At 50.5% G+C, this 21,340-nt stretch overlaps 1 protein-coding gene across 4 annotated transcripts in view; it reads left to right on the top strand.

Annotated features, from left to right (window-relative positions):
• The window catches only part of LZTS3 (leucine zipper tumor suppressor family member 3), a 55,938-nt gene extending 36,216 nt beyond the window's left edge, over positions 1-19,722 (top strand). For 3 of the 4 annotated variants that reach the window (XM_056343713.1, XM_056343697.1, XM_056343707.1), the window contains exons 2-4: positions 4,355-4,843; positions 6,450-7,280; positions 10,228-19,722. In XM_056343713.1, coding sequence (XP_056199688.1) covers positions 4,394-4,843; positions 6,450-7,280; positions 10,228-10,938 — 1,992 coding nt within the window. In that variant the 5' untranslated portion in view covers positions 4,355-4,393 and the 3' untranslated portion in view covers positions 10,939-19,722. The remainder of the gene's footprint in view (positions 1-4,354; positions 4,844-6,449; positions 7,281-10,227) is intronic. The other variant, XM_056343720.1, reaches the window with a different exon arrangement.
• Positions 19,723-21,340: the final 1,618 nt, after the last annotated feature.

Here is a 21,340-nt window from a genome sequence, read left to right as displayed (position 1 = left end):
GGAGAAAAAATGACCCTCCAGCTCTGCACTGGAGCACAGCAGTGTCATTCCTTACCTCACTGTACTCAAAACTTGATTTCACAGTTCATCTGAGGAACAACCAAGGTAAAACCTGCCTGGGAACAGGAGCTGACCAGAAAACACAAAAGCAAGAGCTGTGCTTGAAAAAATGGCCCTTTTTGGCAAAAATCTGTACTGTCAGGGATCTGTTGGCACTTCTGGAATCTCCTTAACATATTTGTAATGCTTGTCCGTATGTTCTGTTTATCAGATCCCGGGTTTACAGTAAACATAAGCTAATAACCATTTTTTTCAGAGTATTTTCTTGGATCATTCCCAGTTAAAAGGAAAAAGAAATGCCCATGGAAAAAGGTCCATTTTCAGAGTCTTCCCCTGTGATGCAGCTTTGATCTCACATTCCAAGAAGGCAGCTGAAGCCCCCCCACCTGGTTTTGGGTTGCTGGCACTGAACAGGAACACTGGCTCAGCATCCCAGTGGGCTTGGGACACAGCCCTAAGCAGAAACCTCCTTGATGTGAAAACCACCACCTGGGAGCCAGGGGGTCCCCAAGGGCAGAGAAAGGCTGTGATACTCTGCTGGTGAAGACCACTGAGGGAGATGCCATGGGGCTGAGCAGGCACCTTCCTCTGAGGTGCCTTGGAGGATGTTGCCACGACTCTGCCCAGGCTGTGGCTCTCACCCAGCTCAGGACCTTTGCCTTCCCTAGCTCATACTGCTTGTCATGTTGGCTTTTTTTTTTTTTTTTTTTTTTTCCCTGAAAGGATCAGACTTTCTGGTGACCTCATCCTGCCCTCAGAAAGTCAATGTAAATGTGCAAATGTCATTGTGGAATTTACCCAGCAAGGAAAAGATAACCTGGATTTCTCCTCCACCAGCTGAGCAAGGCTGGGAAGTGCTGCATGGAGGTGCCTTTCCCTTGTCTGGAGCTGAAACCTTCCAGCACAGCCCTCCCATGGCAGCTGCTGTCCCATTAAAAAAAAAACAACAAAAAAAACCACAGCCTATAAAGATCCCAAAGTCACTGAAAGGCAGGTTATTCCTAAATTAACAGAACAAAAAGTTTTCCTTTGATTAATAAAATGCAAAGGCATCATGGGTTTAGTGTGGCTTCAGGTGGGTGTTCTCCATCCCTCTTCATCGCTTCATAGCTCAAGCAAGTCTCCAGCTGCCCAGCAGGCACCTCAATTAATCCCTGGTCATCATGCACTAAAGAACTGTCTATGGGGGTGTTCTTCAGAAAGTGCCTTTAGGGTGCAAAGGGGTTGTGAGCCTTTGAGTCCTGCTCAGTGCACTGGAGAGAGACATGTCCAAATGTCACATGCTGGATGTGTGACCAGACCTCGACACTTCTCTCTGCTGGTGGAGGTTTTGTTGCTTATGTCTGATAAACATTTACATGTTTTGATTGTTATGGGTCCCCAAGCCACTCCGTGCGATGCTCGTGGGATACTCATTTGCTGCTTGGTCTTTAGACCTCAACCCGTGAGTGACATGGCGACATCTCTGTTGGGGGACAAAGGTGCAAGCTGCAGGAAGGTCATCAGCAGTGACTACAAGATGTTCACCCAACGCCCATTGCTTCACGTTGCTGGTCATTCAGCAGGGCAAGGCCCTGGGGACCCTTGCGTGGGGTGATGTGCAAGGGGGTGGAGAAGGTTACACCACCAGGCATGTCCTCCTCCTCTGCCTCCCAGCTGCCTTGTCCCTTGTCCATGATGGGGCCCATCTGGTGTGTCTCAGACCACAGAGGCTCCTTCACACCTCAACAGGAGTTCAGCTGGGATGGTGGCTTTCACCACAGCACATTCTTAAGCACTTCTTCCTGCTGTGACCACCTCCATACCCTGCTCTGCCCCAGAAGAGCTCTGCCAGCCCTCCATGGGTATCAGCTCTGCATCCTCTTCCTCCAGCACAGCAGTTTGTCACATCTGTCCACCAGCCCCACCACACTCGGACCATATTTCATACAGGGCAGCTTTCTATGAGAAAGCTCAGGGTGCTGGAAAAAGGGAGGAGGCTACAGTTAACATGCCTGGCAGAAGCCTCCAGAAACACGATTTAATAAAAGTGAAGTCAAGCAGCACATACTTGCTTTAACCTTTTTAATTCTTTTCCCATCCCATTATTAGTGCAAATAGCAAAACCCCATGAGACACCACATCAGAGCTGAGCTCTAGACCTAAGCTAGCTCTCCAGGGAAATAAACCCAGCTCTCCTGCTTTACTTGGGGAGGGCTGATTTAACATCCCTACCCCAAAAGAGGAAAACCCCACTGAAATGGAGATTTTCTCCATCTCCCCTGCCTGCTGGCTCTGCTTGAGTCCCCCTCATCACTGAACCTCTCTCTTCGAAAGGGTATCATTTTTGTTCTTTCTCTTTTATCCAGGGGGAAACCTGCCCCCAAATCCTGTTTTAGTCCCCACACTGCCAGAATGTTTTATCCTGGGAAACTTGGAACTGAGGGCTCATGGGACAAAAAAACCCAACAAAACACAAACATCATTTCTGGCCCATGGGGACCAACCCAATGGACTTGGTAGGGTTGGGTGGACACTGGTTGGCTATGTGTCCACAGCTGTCCACATGCTCCTCCAGGCTTGGCTCAGCTGTGCTCGGTCTGAAGGTCTCAGAGACACCTGCACAGACTGGCAGAGATAAGGCAGGACTCCAGGAAGACCTGAGCCTTTCTGGAGTGGTACAGGGAGGACATACAGACCCCCTCAGGGGCCTGGACACCTGTGCACCAGTGACTGAACTGAGCTGTGAGAGTCTTTCCCCAAACGCAGAGCCCCCAAGATTTATTGCAATCACCCAAACTCAGCCACACATCTTCTCCCTTCCCCCAGGTGATGAGATCCTCAGCTGGTACGGGCTCAAATTCTCCATTATTCACTGAGGCAACCAAAAAAAAAAATAGTGTTGTGGTGCTTTTTCTTTCCTTTCCTTTATAAGGTTTTACACCTTTGTGGGGCTGAGTGCCTTACAGAGGATCGAGTTAACACCTCAGCAGACTGAACGGTAGTCGTGGGGAATGCTGTCACTCTCTGCAAGATCTCCATCTGCTCCAGCTCAGTTCAACACGGAGCAGCTTCGCCAGCGCTCATGTTTTATGGGTACACCCATCAGGGAAGACCCATGGGCTTCTGTAACTACAGAAATCCTGTTGAGAGAAATAAATCTATGTCGGATTTTTTTTCCCCCTAGTCCCAGTCTATGCTGGGGCATGACTGCAGAGGCTTTGTCACCCTCGGTGAGGTCATAGCACAGTGCAGACCAGAGCCATGGCTGCTGGGCCCAAGAGGGGCAAAACCAGTTTGATTTCAGCTGGAACTTTCAGAAAGCATTTTAGGAAGTTCTAATAAATTGTCCCCATGTGAAACCTGTCTCAGCACCAGTAGCTCTGGACCCTGACTGCCTCAGTTGGTAATAAATTCAGCACCAATGCAACCACGAGTAGTTGGAGAATTTCCCCCAAACACAGATGTGAATAGGCCTGGGCAGCTCTGAAGCCAGAGCTGAAATGGCAGGACTGGGGTTTGTGATGGTGATGGAGCTGAGGAAGAGCACCCAGATGTGTGAGGAGTGGTCTCAATGTCTGTTACCAGGTCAAAGACAACTTTTAAAACCATTAGCTGCATGTTATCCACTTCCCACTGCCTAGTTTTGGCCAATCCATGGCACAGCCTAAGGAAGACTAAAATGGAGTAGGGGAATAAAGGGAGCGGGGGGCGGGGAATAAAAAGAAGACAATTTAGGATGCCTCCTGGACAAAAGCATCTTTTTAAAAGCTCAAGTTCATGGGATGACACTCCCAAGGAAGTGATGGAAAGTGTGTTGCTTAAAGTCCTGTTGAATCATCCCAAGGGATGCGCTGGAGGGAGCAATAGTGTATAAGCCCACAGATGGAGCAGGGCTGGAGGAAACCTTCCATTCCCATGGCCACACAAATTGTTCAAACCTGGGAAAAGTGACAGAAATAATTCAAACCTGGGGACTACATGGCCATTTCCAACAGATGCTGTAGAGCTGTGCCCCCTAAAACCCGTGCAACCCTCTGGGAGCGCCCAAGGAGGACTGAGAGGCTTAAGAGCAGCTCTTTTGCATAGCAGTGAGTAGGTTTGGGGGACGGGTGCACGCTGCTCCTCCAAGGGTTCACGGAGAGGAGGACAGCCCCATCATCTGCTCCATACCATGTACTGAGTCATGACAGCTTCTGTCCTTGCACCACCCAGCCCAGAGAATTGCTCATCTCTGCATGATGCCAGCCTCCAAAGGGTATAGTAGATACAAGACATGTCTTTAACAGTCTTTTCCTTTTCCTCCTTCTCCTAGTGCCACTGACCTGTGCCTCCACCCCACCTCTACACTGCCATGGCCACGCTAGAGACGCTGCCCGTTCTTAGTGACCCAACTTACCCCAGCCCGGAAAACTTCCACAGTTTTGCTCCCCGGCCATCCCAGCCCATCTCCCAGAGCACCATGGGGAGTGTAGGCAGCGGAGTGGCCAATGACCAAGAGTTCGCCATGAAGAGCGTGGGGACCCGGACACAGAGCAGCAGTCGGCAGACAGAGGGGTCTCGCAATGGGTATTCCACGCGGGAGATCTCCAACCGCTACTCTGGTGAAGAGAAGACGTACAAGTCAGAGAAGGTCTCCAATTCCCTCTACATCAACGGTGACCTGCGCAAGAGTGAGAAGATGAAGATGGACATCTGCGGGAACGTGACCACCAACAATGAGAAGAACATGCCGCCTCCTCCCCAATACCGAGAGCCCAGTAACCCACCAAAGATATTGCCAATCTCCGGCAAACTAGACCAGGTGAGAATCCCCACCTCCTGGAGCAGCTTGATGACCATGGCACATCTCTAACAACACAGACCAGGAAGCCTTGGGCAACGGTACAATCCTGACAGATAGTCTCATTCTTACTAAGTAGATGGCATCGTTTTTATGTACAGACAATGTAATTCTTACTACTTTCTGAGGGAGCACGATCTCAAGTCTTCCACAGCTAAGTTTCCAGCTCATTTAAGCCTGTATTTAAGTCACTGGCTATTCCAGCCTCCCCAAGATGCTGTGCCTACCTCCCTGACTGATGGGGAGGGAGCTGGAGTCAGCTCAATTTCAGTAGGTCCAGCATCTGAGTCCCACCCTTACGCTTTGTGCCACTTATAGGCAATCTCCAACAGCCCACCGCCACCAAAAGCTGTTGCCTGAAAACATCTATAAGCATCCATTCAAATCACCAGTGCCCCTTGTGAAGGACAAGTTGACAAGGTTTGAGAACTACCCCTGTAAGCGTTATCGCCCACCCAAGCCCAGTCCTCGGGGCTCATATGGGCTTTGGGGAGCAAACAGCTCCCAGACCTGGAGGAGCAGAGCCCCAGAGCCAGCAGTGCTTTATACAGCCTGAAGCTCTGCTCCAGTGGCTTCTGTAATTTGTGTCCTGGGGACTGCCTTGCACAGTATTATTTCTGCAGCATTTTGTGGCCTTTTCTCCTGGATTGTTAATCTGCCAGCCCCTGTAGTCCATCTCAGTCCTGCAAGCCAGGCACCAGGTTTTTGGTTTCCAACCTTGCCTGCTCACCAGGGCTTATTCTGTTGCTCCTGGAAGGCATTTTCCAAACATCTTTGCTAACACCAAGCAGCTTCCTCTGGGATAATTCTCACCTGAAACCTAACCTGCAGTAGGGGAGACTCAATCCCATTTTGAGGAAAATTTTGTTTCTGCACAAGGAATGCACAAGGAATGCACAAGGATTTAAAACCCTTTCTAAATCCTTTACAGCTGTGGTCCATTCTCCCCCCAGCATGGCTTATGCCCACAGAAAACACATTCAAATGAAGAGCAGCTTCAACATGTTCCCTGCCCGGTGTTGCTGCTGGGGTCACAGCTCCTACCTACTCCTGTCTGAGCATTAGCAGGACATGATGTCCACACAAGGGAGAGATCACTGCTGGCAGGAGGGAAACGTGATGCTCCTGGGGCAAAATGGCTGCTAATCCAAGAGTTCAATTCAGTTTTCAGCAAAAGGGCAATGCACCCTCAAGGCTAGAAGTCCTTCAAAATATAATCTGTCAAAATCAAAAAGTTGTTTCAATCAGGTCTGGTAGGCAAGTGGTGACCCTCCTTCCTGAGAACCCAAGGAGCATCCTAGGAAAAAATCACAGAGCTTTAGAGTGAGTCAAGAAATTTTTTTTTTTTTCAGCTGGGGCAAGGGAAGACAAAGTGTTGCCCTATGAGTGACCACAGGTCCCTCATGTAAAATCCCAGGTGGCCCAGGGTGTAAAAAGGTTGAGAAATACGGAGCTAGCCCAAGACATCTTAGCTCCATCAGCCCCATCCTGTGCCGATGTGTCTCTTTTGTGTGTTGTTAACAAGCTTCCTGCTATGTTTGATGTGTGGTCCTTTTTCCTTTTGCAGAGCAATGAGCCCTTAGTTAGACCCTCAGCCTTTAAACCAGTAGTTCCTAAAAACTTCCATTCCATGCAGAACCTCTGCCCACCGCAGAGCAACGGGGTGACAGAGAACAGAAAGAGCTTGAACCATGCCAACAGCAATAGCCCGTCCGCACCCAAAAGTGGACTCGACAAGAGCAGCCTTAACAGGACTACAAACCAAGTGGGGGGCCTTTCGGATTCAGGCCGTAACTCGTTAACGAGCCTGCCCACGTATGGGACAGGCTATAGCCAGCATGTGGGTCCAATGAGCGCCTCCACGAGCCACATCAACCGCATCGGTACGACCTACGTGGACAAGAACATCGTGGGATACAATGGGATATCTACCTCAGACAGCGGGCGGTCTTCGAGCAAGAGCACCTCTTCGTTCAACAGACTGAACCATCTAAACGAAACTATGCCTTTCCACTCGCCTTCGACAGATGACATCATCCAAGACCTGGAAGACCGGCTGTGGGAGAAGGAGCAGGAGGTCCTCCAAATGCGAAGGAACTTGGACAAAAGTGAGGCAGCCATCTTCCAAGTCTTTGAGGAGAAGCAGAAGATCTGGGAGAGGGAGATGGAGGACCTGAGGCAAAACTATGCCAACAAATTGCAGCAGGTCTCCAAAAAGGCACAGCGGGCTCAACAGGCCTTGCAGCTCCAAATCTTCAAGCTCCAGCAGGAGAAAAAAAAACTCCAGGATGACATGGGACAACTCCTCCAGCAACGAGAAGAGCTAGAGAAGAAATTTGTGGCTTTTAAGAAGGAGCAGGCTGAGTTTCTCCCGAAGATTGAAGAGACCAAGTGGGAGGTAAGAGCCTTGTCGTAGAAGACCTTGAGTGAGGTTTTCAGTGAGGGCTCCGGTAACCCGAAGCACCTCCCGTTTTCCCTAAGCGGACTCCCCAGACAGTGGCTATGGGTTGGTGGCCTCTGGGTAACAGATGGCACTTCAGTCACCTCTTCATTTGTCTGTGCCCCAAGCCTGTAGTTTTCAATTAAATTAAAATGAGCACAACTTCTTGTGCACACCTCCTGTGCCGGTTAATAATTTGGCTTCACAGTCTGGTCACTCCAACCTGTGATACGTGAATCCAGTTTCAGAGAACACAAATCTTTCCATACAAGTATTAGTGCCTACCAAAAATGGGCTTAAGTCTATTTTAATTAAATTCTTCTAACATCTGTGTTTGGGCAAACCTTGAAACCGCTTTTCAAATATTTAATTTATAATTTTTTTACTTAAGATATAAAGCAAGTGAGCTAAGAATTATACCGATGGCCAAGTTTACCTCATGCTTTCCATTGTAACACGCTGTTTTCAGTTGTTAATAAATTTATCTCTCTTAAAAGGCTGAAAGGCCTCTTTCTAGTTCTCCTTTTGAGTCTTACATACTTTTTTTCTGCTGTTTCTATTTTTAGAACATTTTATCAAAGTCTGTTTGTATAGCCAGTGCTAACATATTTTTTTTTCAGCTTGATTATGGGAAGAATTTTAATCCTTCCATGGACTGGCTAGAAACTTTAAGTTTATTAAGAGTGCAGAGGGAAAATGTAGCTCTAGAATCAGGAAGGCCCGATTCTGCTAATCCTGATGGAAAGTCAATGAAGCTGGGATTAATTATGTTCTGAAATGTGCTATTTGCAGATGTTTAGAAGAGCTTAAGAGAGGCTTGCTGTAAAATCTCTGCAAGTTACATCCCAGAACAAGCTGGCTGTATTGTCCCACATGATGTCTCCTTGGCCAGCTGCTCTGCCCAGGTCTTTTGTGTCTTCCAGCAAGTTAGGTCTGGAATATTCCCTGATTTTGCACCAGTAAAACTGCAGATGGGCTTCTGGTTATTTGCTTCACTGCTATACTTCTGTCTGCATCAGTGATACTGATGTAAAAATAGGGTTTCAGCTTATGGATCAAGAAACCTAAAAACTGTTGACACCTACACTTGTTGACTCATTGACTTGGCCTCCAGGCTCCATGGACTCTATTGCCTAGATCTCCACAGCACCCAAGTAGAGACCTAAATTTAAGTGTTTTAATCTGTAAGTCAATTCCTTTGCAAGCTGTTCTTCATCATGCATTTCTCTGCCTTTTGGGAAGAGCTAGCCCGTGAAGAGCACTCTCAGTAAGCTGTGCCGGTTGTTAGCCAGGGAGTAACTACACCACTCTAACTACAGCTAAACCAGCACGACACAGTCCTGCATTGGCTGCAGACAAGTGCTGGTGTGGGTGAGGGTACTCTCAGTTAGGTCTGCATGGGGAGCCACCATGGCTGTCAGCGCCAGGGAAAGCTCCTACCAGTAGGTAGCAGCAGGAGGCTGTGGGTACTAGCTCTTTAGCCATTTGTAGTAAGCACTAGGCTATCCCCATAGCTGAGCTTTGAGGTCTTACTCAACATTACGCACCAGGCAAGCCCTCTATAGCAGAGAAAGGTGGAGGCTGCAATGAAGGCAATGGAGAGGAGAGTTTGTCTGAGAAGCATTGACCCAACTGGACTGAAGCAGCAAGGGACCTTGCAGGCACCGCAGGAGGGAGGAAAGGCCAAGCATTTCACATGTGACAGGAGACAGGAGCTTCAGGAGGACAGGACAGCCTGCTTTGGACATGCCTGCTATCAACACCATTTTTAATTACACCTGTCCTCTCTGATGACTGGTAGTACCTTGGTGCTACTCCCCAGCCCAGACTCCTACTAGCACAGGTAGGGACTTTCTGTCTCTGCAATCGTCCACAGTAGACAGATCAGATCTGCCAGTGCAGAGCCCTGAAAACCATGGAGTTCATGGGAAAATGAGGTTGTTTTATGGTTCACTTTCAACACCCACCACTATCTGTGCAACTGTAACCTTTGGTGGACTACGCAGGTGCAGAGGAATGTCATATTGAATGGTGACACCTATGTAATGCAAATATACGCTGCAGCGAGGGTATTTCCACAGGGCTTGTGTACCCTGCCACACAGGTGACACAAGCCAGTCAGGATGAAACCTAAAGCTCCGGTGCCCAAGGACGGTGTGTGGCAGTCCCATTTCAGCAAGGGTGGGTCACAGCTCTCTCCTTGATCTTTGGCAGAGGGGCTGCCCTTCTTCCAGCCCTGCCCCAAAGAATTAAATAGCTACCAGTGCCTGTATGGCCCCAGTGAAGCAAACCCTAAAATTTAGTTAACTGAGCTCTTTAGGAGTCTTTGGGAGGGAAAGAGTCATAGGACAAGTAAGTAATATCTACTGTCTCTGCATCCTGTCCTACACTCCCAGAGCGCAGGGAGAGCCTGGGTGGCCTCTGGGTCTGAGATGTTTCTGTCTCAGGCTTGTTCAAGATCCAGATGCCATTGAGGTCAGTGGGAAAACTGCTGAGAGGAGAGGGTTTGAGGTCAAGCACCACAGGCTTGTGGTTAGGTGAGTAAGACGAAGGGCAGCAGGGTGAGGGAAGCTGGGAGGGAAGCATCAGTGCCCGCTCACCACTGGGGAGGACCACAGCGCTTAGCTTAACTGTTTGGTCAGTTCCAGGTGGGAACAGTACCAGGTTCTTAAGAGCCAGGAAGAATCACCAACTCTCCCCAACAAATGCGGTGACAGCCTCTAGGTCTTTGGCACAGTCTGGGTCCTGGTGAAGGCTGGAACTCAGACCCTGGCAGTGCTGTTGGGTTCCCTGAGCCTCCTGCCAACGCAAGGCCACACAGAGGTTTCACGGGCAGTGCAGGAGACAAGCAGCAGTGGTGGCTCCTCACTGCCTTCCTCCTGCCTCACAAATGCTCTCCCTGCAGGTGTGTCAGAAGGCCGGTGAGATCTCTCTGCTCAAGCAGCAGCTGAAGGACTCCCAAGCAGATGTCTCCCAGAAGCTGAATGAGATCGTGGGGCTGCGGACACAGCTCAAGGAAGGTAAGAACTTCCTACGGGAGAAGGAGGAGCAGATCCTCACCCTGAAGGACTCCTACAGCTCCAAGAGTGTCAACCTGGAGATCTGCGAGAGTGAGCTGCAGCGGAAGATGAGCGAGGTCCAAGTGCTGAGAGAAAAACTGAACCACTGTGAGCTGGAGGTCTCTGGCCTGAAGCGAACACTTGCCAGCATGGGACCTCCAGGACCTTTTGGTGGGGACCTTGGTGAGAAGCTGCGGGACCCACTGGCCTGTGAGAGCGACGAAGCCAAGATGCAGCGGCAGAGTGAAGACAGCGTCAACACACTGCGGAAGGAGGTGGAGCGGCTCCAGACGGAGCTGAAGCTGGAGCGGCAGCAGCGGGAGCAGCAGGTGATGGACTTCGAGGAAGAACGGCGCACATGGCAAGAAGAAAAGGAGAAGGTCATCAAGTACCAGAAGCAGCTGCAACTGAACTACGTGGAGATGTATCAGAAGAACCAGCTCCTGGAGCACAAGGTGAACGAGATGAACACGAAGGCCACCAGCCCCCCGCACACCGAGGAGAAAAAACCATGGACTCCCTCCAGACTTGAGCGAATAGAGTCCACCGAGATCTGAGGTGGGACCAACACAATACAACATAACATTTTTATTGCTGTGCATGTACTACCTACTCAAGCCAGTGATCTTTCGAAGGATAATACACTACCGTAGGAGTGGTGTGAGTCTGCTCCCACCAAGCTCCATCACCCTTACTCTATACTTCTGTGCTCCGTAGGTAAAATAACTGTGGATGTGCGTTAGTTTTCTATCAATAATGCAACATCTCTTCTGTTTTTTTCCCTAGTACAGCTGGTGAGGGTCTGTTGGCTCTTTTGTAATCTGCCGTGACTGTTACTCCGCTAGAGGCTGCCATCCTCTCTCCTACAATTCACCCCTCTTTGGTTGGTTGTTTTGGAGGGTTGTATTTGGTTTCTTTGGTTTTCCAAGCATTTATGTGCAGCAAAACAGTTCAAAGTGGCAGGTTTTTTTTCAGGGCATTTTTAGCCACATTGGCTAATGGAGCAAAGCTCTCGGGATCATGAGCAAACTCACTGCTCTGTATCAAGTATCCTGTCTAGACAGTGGTCTTAGTGAAGTCAGTGAGAGGTTGGCCACTGATTTCAGTGAAACCAGACATATCTCTACCAGATGACTCCCTCTTGCCAGCCCATGGCTACCATGGTTGTGAGAGGTTAGGAAATCCTTCAGGAGCAGGAGGATCCTGTCCTGGTAACGCAAACCAACAAGGAATGATGGCCCAGCAGGAGCCTCTTTGGAGGCTCAGCAGAGCTTAACATATGCTGTGTTTTCATTTTGTTGTGGTTTCCTTCCACAGTTCCACTCCTCTCCTGGGTTGTGACCAACATTGGGAGTAGAAATACCCTCCCACCTCTGCCTTGGTCCCCCTATTCCTACCATATACTCAAGCTGGCTACAGCAAGAAAATAACTTGCAAATCCAAGCTAGTTTCCCTTTCCAAGAGCCCTCGCACTTCCCAAAGTCAATAAAATCAGGGTTTGGGGAAGGCTCCAAACCTGTGGGATGTTTATGCAAACTGAAACTTTAGCAGTTTGCCCCAGCAGAGGGGGGCAATTGTGCTACCCCATTCCCAAAGGAGAGATGCTTTGGTACACTCCCCCAGAGACTACTTTAAGTAGGCCAGAGTCTACTTAAAAAACGGCATCAGAGCCTCACTCAGGAGTTGCAGTGAGCACACATCAGCGTTACAGCTAGGTTGCAACAGGGGGAGCATCAGCCTTCAGTACAGCCATTGCAAACTGCACCCATAGCAATCCCACATGGAATCACGTATTCCAGGGACAGAGATAACGCAGGCTTAGCTTAAGAAAATATTCAGCTACTAACTCTGAGCATAATAGCAGTCATCAGGAGGGAAAACACTTAAGATCATGCAAGTGCTTATGCCCTGGAAGAATAATAATCAGATCCTACATGCACAGTCACCGAGAACGGTGCAGGCAGCAAAAACCAGCATTCAGCTTGAAAAGGTGGGCAAAGTGGGCTGGATTCTCCCTTTCATGGACACTTTTTTACTGTGATTCACAGTAAAGAGGAAAAAAATGTTGCAAAGTGGGGTTTCCACTGCCTGGGCAGTGGCCAAAGGATCAACACAAGTGGGAATTTTGGCTCTTTGTTCTGGGGAGCAGCTAGAAGAAGAAAGTTAGAATTAGCACTGAGATGTCTGGGGATGTATGTGAGGTGACTCCAGGGAGACTTCGGCCAGCAAGGAAGAACCTTAGGGTGTTGAAGGGATGAAGACCTTCCAAACAAAAGCCCCAAAGCTACACATTTCCCATGTTCCCTTCCCCAAAAGCTCCCCCTCTCCATCACCAGGTCTGACCTTCAAGTTGGGAACAAACATGGTGGTGAGCTTCAGATGGAGCAGAGGCTGAACAGAAGAGAGGAGACCTCTGTTAGTCCCACCAACCTCCAGCCAAATTCAGAATTAAGAGGCAGGAACTGTTGGTGGCTGGCAGCGATCCCTAGAGCTGAATGTGCATGAGATGTGCACAGATGCAGATGTGCAATGGACCAGGGCATTTCAAGATCCCAGTTGACGGTACCTGGCTTTTCCCATCTCTTCTGCCTGTGCCTTTGGAGCTGGAGGAGGACACAACCTATGAGTCTGGAAAACACCAGGGCAGCTCAGGTTAAGCCCCTCTCTCAGGACCAGCCATAGAAAGGGGGACTAGGTCAGCTTTGACCCCTGAAGGGTGTGGAGAAGAGTCCCACTATGGATCCTGCAGATGCTCCCAGTGCTCTTGGACATCAGCCTGCACACCCCACCGAGGACAGAGTGCAGCTGCCTGCGGGTGCCACCCAGCAGCAGACTTCACCATGCCAAGGGAGACACACACATGCTCCACGCAAGCTTACACTCGGCCAGGCAAGTCCTAGAGCTTTGTCCATTTCACACACTGGGCCTTCAAGATGGAGTCAAACATCCCACAATGTCAGGCTTGGAGATCTGGTGTCTTGAGTCATCTCAGCTTTCTGTGCTTCTATTTCTACATCAGACAAACGCACGTTGTCTTCCTTCCCAAAGCAGCTGTGGTGCATCTGTGCTTGTGAAGGGTTTTGCAGCCCTTGGGCAAAAGGGCAAAGCATAGAGAAATTGCAAGAGGCTTAGACTCAGATGGTTGCATGCTAGTTTTGAGGCCACCGCATGAAAAGCAAACCCAACAGCAAGTGCCCTCACCACACCATAGGTGTAATAACCTGCAAGGTCACTTCTACCTGTGCTCCTCCTGGCCCCACTGATGTTGAGGTTGGTTTCCCACCAACCATAGCAGAACCAGCGTGTCAGCCAGTGGTTCAAGAACACCCACAGGGATTAAGTTTCAAGGATCTGTTGTTGCTGTGGTGTGCACAATTCCCCGCTGTATTAACGCTCAAGAGGAACAGACACCAGCATCACCCTGAGGGACACCTTCTCAGCAGAACTCCTTGCTAATCCACAGGCAGGAGAAGCAGGGGCTTGTCTGCCCTCCCCACATACCCGCAGCAGTCAGACAAGCCCTCCAGCATGCTGAGTATGTTCTGTTATCTTTTTTCTAGATCTTTTTTTGCAGTGGTGCAAGGAATGAGTGTATCTTGATGGACCCAGTGAAAGCCAGAAGCATATGGGTTTGTCTGACTGCTGGAGAGTGCTCGATCACCCAGGGACTTAATGGCCTCACAGTGCATCCATCAGGGACTGCAGAGCAATATGGGATGGAGCAGGAGTGGCAAGGAGAGATTTTCCACCTTGGAGGAGGAAAGGTACACTTGCTTCACCTTCTTCTTCACTGCACCACTTTAATCTACAATTTTGATCCAGACCTGAGCAACCCCGATTGTGGCCATTCCCTGGATGACAGAGAGCCTTGCAGACACCCGTTAAGACACTGTGTCACTGATGGGGGTGTTCTCTTTCTTGGGATTCACCCAGCATCCCATCCCCCAAGCACTCAGCTGTCCTGCAGAAACCAACTCCCTGTGCTACTACGGTGACATAAAATACAGATGGTTTTGGAAAATGCCCCAGCCAAACTGCCATGCAGGATTCCTGTTCTTCAGGAAGCATTCATGGTAGTTTGGCTGGGGCACCTGCCTGAAGAACAGGAATCCTCCCTACAACTAAGGTGGATGGACTCCTCCCCATCATGTCCTCTCCCATGTGTGAGCACTGTGTGGCCACATGGTGGTAACCAGTCTTTCTCAGAGGTGACTGTTCTTTGCTTAGCAGAGGTGGAGAAAAATGATGGTGGGACACCTGGGTTCCTGTCATTTGTGCTCAGACCTGGCCCAGATGGGAGCTCACCTAGCTCTTCCCAGATCTTTTACCCACTGACAGGATGAGGTCTTCCATCACAAGCTAGGTGTGCATTGAGGCCCTGGGGTCTTAGTCTTGGAGCAAGATATACAAGGGGTGCTAGACTAGTGTTTTGACGACATATCCCAGGAACGGCCAAGGAGACTGACATCATGTCTTTTAGAGGCTCAGGCAGGGCTGATAAAATATTTCTATCCCATGAAACTCAACACAGAGTTTGGGCTTGACTGTAACCCAGCCATCTCCTCCATCTTTGCTCAACCAGCTCTGGAGCTGATGGGATTCAGTGTGACATACTGGCTCCCATGTAATTCTCCAAGTACCACCCTCAACATTTTTGCACGTGGTTAGTGTCTCTCCTGAAACAAGTCATCTCTAACTTGCCATTGGCCAACAGCAAAAGCTGTGGTCACGAGGGTCTCAGGTCAGTTGCCCACACATGAGGTCCAGAGACAGAGATGCCCTGGGGTACCTGATACATGGGGCTGGCCAGCACGACCCAAGACCTATAGGAGACCCAGGCCAGTGGTGGGAAGACCTGGAGCACCTCTAGTGGCACATCACCCACGTGCGAGCAACTGAGTCATGCTCCAGGCATATCCACATGGCCATTATATGAGCAAACAGGACACTGGTCAGCTCCAGCAATTCCCATCCATGAGGATCTGGGCTAAGCAGGCTATCCTGGTGCCAGGGAAGGTCTAAGCAGCCCCCTCTTACCACTGGCTGTGAGTAGGGCTGCTCTGCTCCACCATCATGTTGATGTCACTGTAAGATGCTGACCCTCCTGGGCTACTTCCCCTCAGACAGCCAACACTCCTGTCTCGCCCTGAGGGTGAACACTGCAACCATTGCAAGTTGTTGTGCTTCACACAGTCCCACTTAGCTTCTGCCACTGCCTTGTGGCAGACGGCTGCACTGTTCCTGCTGTCATTGGCATCGTGCCGGAGGCAGATCACCTCCGGGTTTCCACACTCAAGATAGGAATCAAATTGTTGCTCCTACGCTGCTACGTTATATGGAGACAAGTGTACTTGGATGTAAATAACAGCCCAGCTCTGCAGATACAAAGATTAAATGAGCAGACAAGAAATCTCTGGGGCTTCTATATTGGTAAGCGGGATCAACAGGAGCAGCCAATACTGTGTTTGAGTGCTGAGTGCTACTCGGAGGGTGCTGAGCACCCCCTGAGCTTTTGCTGGCTGCAGTGAAAATGGGGGCGGGGGGGGGCTCAGCACCTCCCAGGAAGGCAGTCCACTTGGGATTGACTCCAAGAGAGCTGCCTGGTGTCACTCTGTCCTGCTTTGCTGCTCGCTGACATCCTGCACTAGGATTTGCAATTGTCCCCTGGTTAAGGCTGAAGTCACCTCTGCCCATCCTCGTGTTGCACCAAAATCCCTTGCAGACAGAGCCCTGCTGCCCATGAGCTCTGCCCATGGAAAGGACCACCCCACCCCACCCCTGCAGTGGCACTTTATAGCTTGCTCAAGACAGCGAGCTCATGAGCAACATGACCAAAGATCTCCGAAGGGCACTGGACTGCGTGCTTGGAGCTGCCTCCCGGTTTTCCTGGGGAGGGATGAGGCTGGTGCAGGCCGGAAAAGAGGAACGAGAGCTGGCAGGGGACAGGAGAGGGCTTGGATTTCCCTGTGTCCCACTTGGGAATGTTTGCAGGTCCATGAGGGGCCTCTCTTGTGCTAGATAGGACAGGATGGAAAGGAGTTCCTGGGTGAGCCGATTGTCCCCAGTTGGTTACACCAGCATCCTCCATAGCCGTGCCAACTAGCTCCCCACACTGCCCAGGGAGAGTGTGGACCGGCAGCTGTTCCCACGAGGCAGGATGGATGCAATTCCCCTTTTTTCCTGGGGATAAAAGAGGATGCATGCCAAGCCATTACACTTGTCTTCAGGGCAACAGGTCTCCTCTAGTTTAGCAACAGGTGTTGCAACAGGGTCCAGTCAAGGGTTTGTTCTGGCTCAGTGTGAACTGGCCAGGAGAATGTGTATCCTGAGAGCTGGTGGTCCTGCTGGCTGCCCCCTTGATATCCTCTCCCCAGCTCACCCCAGGGTGTCCTCAGCACCCTCCTTACCAGGGAACCATCTTCTGAGCTGAAGGCACCATGGGCTTTGCTTCTCCTGCTGAAGGCATCTCTGCCCACCTTAGCTCCATGAAGCCTCCTGAACCTGGTCCCAGCCTTGGCAAGTGGAGCATGGGTCAGTGGGAGATCTGTGCTCCTCCGCCCACAGTGCTCCTGTGGATGGGTTCTCAGCTGGCCCTGGGCACATGCCTTTTCACCACGCCTCTGCTCCCCAGCTCTGCTCAGCCTTCTCCACTCCATTCCTGCCAAGACCATGAGAGCCTGCTGACGTGCAGTGCCAGTCCTCACTCCTGTCCTGGATGGGAGCAGGTCCAACTTGCCGTTACTTTAACCCAACCCTTCAGCCTAAGCCTTGAAAGCCACTTTATAGAGTTACTTTTCATCAAGCCCCCTTGCTAAAAATCTGCTCATTGTGTTGCCTGTGCCCTGTTCCTCCTCTGCCCCAGCTCTCCAGATTCTCCTGCCTCCTTTTGGATCATCACCCATTGTCCCAGGAACAGTCAGCGCCTCTCCCAATACTCTCCCAGATACATCTGAACAAGCCAGAACTGAAACCCAAAGCTGCCCCTGAGAGTGGCGTGCCCTGATGTTGCCCTCAGAGGAGCTTTCTAGGCTACTGATCCTCACCTCTTCCATCCATCATTCCCATGTCAGCTAGATCAGCTTTACCTCCAAGAGCAACCTTGCTTCTCGGTGAAGGACATCCCTGTGGCTTGCAATCACTTGCCACCATTGCATGGGGCTTCACACCATGGCAGCACCACACCCAGCCAGCTCTGGGGCCTCCCCGGTCCTTCCACCCTCTGGAAAGACAGTGGGGTGAGGAGTGTACGAGCATCCCTGGTCTGTAGGGGTACGCAGCGCCCATGCCACATGGTCCCCAGTGTATTGAGGGGGTGGGATCACATCCAGCTGTTTGCAGATGTTGGCTTCCCGATAGGATGTTCTATGCTGGCAGTGCAACTGCCAGCAACACCAGAAATGAGCTTCTGCATTTTCAGGATAAGCCTCCTCCCTGATACTCCCAATGAAGGGGATAATGTCAGGTCTGGAGCCTGGGACAAGCTATAGCACACAGGGCTGTGTTTTCATGGCTCTTTTACAGATCTGTTTTCTCAGGCAGAAAGTCTCTGCTTTCTGTCACAAAGCAATAGGTTTTTCTAGAGAGAGTTAAAAGGGACTATTCCCAACTCTGATACCTACAGGCAAGCCAATGTTCCCTTGCATACCTTTATAGCTCCAGCCCTAGGCTCTCCTCCTTTGGAAAGGGAGGCAAAGGCCAGTCTGGCTCCCACTAACCACCAATGGTTTGAGCTAGGTGGTCCCCATTTGTCTGGAGAGCCCAGAGCTGCCGATGTCCAGCAGTCTGGGTCCCCAGGAGGTGTGGTCCATCCCCCTCTGGTGCCCATCCTATGACTGTTACTGGGTCCCTGCAGCAGGTCTTCTCCATCAGCTCACACACGTGGGAGCCGCCGGGTCCCATGGGGTGACTGAGCTCACAGAGTCACATTTGGTGACAGCCACACACCAGTGGGAGACCATGACATGGGTGGGCTCTGCCGTTCCGGTAAGCCAGACTGTCCTAGGAGCCTTCTTGGAGTAGAAGGTCCCCTTTTCCCCACGGGTGGCACGTGGGTTCCCTTCCAGTGGCTGAAAGGGGACAAAACGTGCATGGGCAGAGCTCCGCCACCGGTGCCAAAACGTCCTACCACCGGTGCAAAAAAATGCTGCACAACCGACCAATGTGTCTATGCAGTCCCTTTCCACGCAGCGGTGTCCCCGCAGTGCCCAGCCCAGGGCTGGAGCTCCTCCAAGGTGTCTTCGTTTGCACTCACTCGGACCTGGTAAATGCTGTGAGCCAAGAGGAATTCCTCTTGGTCTTTGTCTTGCACCGGGCAGTACGCTTGCGAGGGTTTCCTCATCCTAAATTGATGCACATCGCTTAGTCACCTGTCTTGTGCGTCTGTTTTCCAGCAGATCAATAGGTGTCCCCCGCAAACCCAGCTCCCCCAGGGGAGAACGTCAGGTTGGGCCAGCCAGTGCCCCCGAGCAAGCCTGCTGTCTGATTTCACCAGCAATAACAGCCCTGCGGAGCAGCGGCCAGAGCTCTCTGCTGCCGCTACACCACCGGGCGAGGGCAAGCTGCAGGCTGTGTCTGTGTGTAGGACCTCTGCATTAGACCCTTCGTCCAACGTTGTGGACCTCCCCAACTGTAAATTCAGCCCCAGCCTTGTGCTTTCTTTCCTCTCGTTCGTTTTTCAATGCCTCAGTCTCTCTCTGCTCTTACTGTGAATTCAAACCAGAAGTGTTCTGAACTCGACTCTGTTACTGTTTTTGTTTCTGCGTTGACTGTTGCTGGTTCTCCGAACGGCGTTTAATAAGACTTTGCAAAAAAAAAGAAGAAAAATTTTAAAAATAATAAAAAAATATATACATATATATATAAATAAATATATATATATACACACACGCTTAAAAAATAAAGTATTAAAAAAAGAACTCCATAAAGCTGGGTGTCTCTCCTGTCCACCGGTCACTTCCAAACACCGTTGTCTTGACTTTGCCTCTGGTGTATTTAAAGACAAGAGGCTGAAAAAGAAAGAGATAAAACGCAGCATTCTGGGATTTTTGTACAGCAAAGGTGTATCCGTTTCCCAAATTCTTGTTAAAACTGTCCCACACTTCCCAACGTACTGCTAGTCTGTTGTATGTTTCCATGGGTTATCAAGATGTGAAGAGCTACTGCCTTTGCGATTTTCTACAGTGACTATATATATATATATATCTGTACAGAGGTATGTATATATATAAATATATATGAAGATCTATATGTATACGTATCTCTCATTCTCCTATCTCTACCTGACTGTGAAGGATTTTTATTGGGCAAAATAAAATGGAGAAAGCCCCATTTTAAAAACCTGACTGTGCAGCTTGTCTAATTGTGTTGGGGGAAGGAGAAGCAGCAAGACTCATGGCGGGGGAGGGGGGGCGGCGTTGGGAGGGACCTGCAGCCGGGCTGGGGAACTGCAAGGTGGCTGCACCTTGGGCATACCAGAACCCTCCAGTCGAGAGCTTCCTCGTGGCTCCCGTCCCACAGGATGGAGAGCAGTCCGGTATGTTGGAGCAGGAGTGGAGAGGTGGAGGCTGCCAGGAGCAGAGTAGGATGTGGCACGTGTCCGTGTCCAGATGGGATGTTCCCCAGCCCTGCTTTCCCAGGGCACAAGGGCTACTCGGGTTCTTCAAGCACTTGAGAACAAGCATCATGAGGCCATGCTGGTTGCCATAGGGCTGGGCAAGACGTCTGGGTTTGAGGTCTCACCCCGGTCCATAGCTCAGATCCCCATGGATGTGCCTGGAGCCATCGAGGATGTCCCAGAGCTGATTAGAACAGACACAGACTTCCCATTGGTCCCACCACCAACGTCCAAGACCTCCCAGCTTCATGTAGGTGACTGAATTGCCCCCAAGCCTACACCACAGGCTCCTAAGCCTGTTCCAGGTGAGGACACACTGGGGAAGACAAAACCCAGGTGGAGATGCCAGGCATGGCCTGGAGCCAGCTGCAGTGGTAGGAACCCACCATGAGCTAATTCCCGTTCCCTCCCATGCCAAGACCTCGCTCGAAGCAGCCTCACCTCCCATTGCAGCACCTCCCTGGGCTTTCCCCAGCTCTGGGGCTCAGGGGCTGTCACGCCCCAGAGAAACCTCCACTGTGCTGAGGCTGTAAGGCTGGGAAGGGAGATGGTTTGAGGGAGCTGCGGTACAGGCTGCAGGGAACAGGGCAGGGAGGTGTGGGATGTCCAGCACTGGCCGTACCAATGCTGGGTTGGAGAACACGACTGCTTCCCTGCCAGGAGTGGCTGAAGGAGTGGAAAACACAAGCAGTCAAAATGCAGCAAATCCATGCTGGATCCCTGGATGGTTGGGGTGGGGAGGAGGATGTAGCCAGGGAGGAGGTTTTGGAGGCTGACCACAGGCCCAGGCTGATTTTGCCTTCCCTCACAACCAGGGAGTTAACCCGATGTCCAAAAAATCCCACCAATTCAGTTTTTTACTCAAATGAATCCTACCCCAGCTGCTTTGTCAGCAGCACATTAAAGCAACGTTTAGATCAAAATTATTTTTCTAAAAACCCCTCAACAAACTCAGCACTTTTCCCAACACCACCTTTGCTAGAGAGCGCCTCCTGTCCTCTCATGACAAAGCTGATGCCCCCCCGAGGGAAAAGCAAGTGTGTTGGGGACTCGATCATTTCCCTCAGACCAGGTTTAAGGTCTGAGGTGCCATCAGCAAGTTTTGGGGTTTTTTTGGTTTTATGTTGGTTGGTTGGGGTTTTTTTACTTTTTATTTTAGTTCGCCACAACCAGCATGGCTGTTCCAACTTCATCTGGTCTCCTAGAGCTGCGATTTCCTCAGTTGCCAGAGGATAAAAAGGCTGATGTGAAGGAAGAGGTGGAAAAGGAATCCACCAGGTAGAAATTTTAGGAAGGGATGCAAGCACTAAGTCTATGTGCCAAGCCCTGCTTAATGTACTCCCATG

This window comes from Falco biarmicus, chromosome 1 (genome assembly GCF_023638135.1).
Source record: "Falco biarmicus isolate bFalBia1 chromosome 1, bFalBia1.pri, whole genome shotgun sequence".
Taxonomy (NCBI): domain Eukaryota; kingdom Metazoa; phylum Chordata; class Aves; order Falconiformes; family Falconidae; genus Falco; species Falco biarmicus.
The sequence above is the reverse complement of the archived record's forward strand: the minus strand, read 5'-3'. Positions and strand labels throughout refer to the sequence as shown.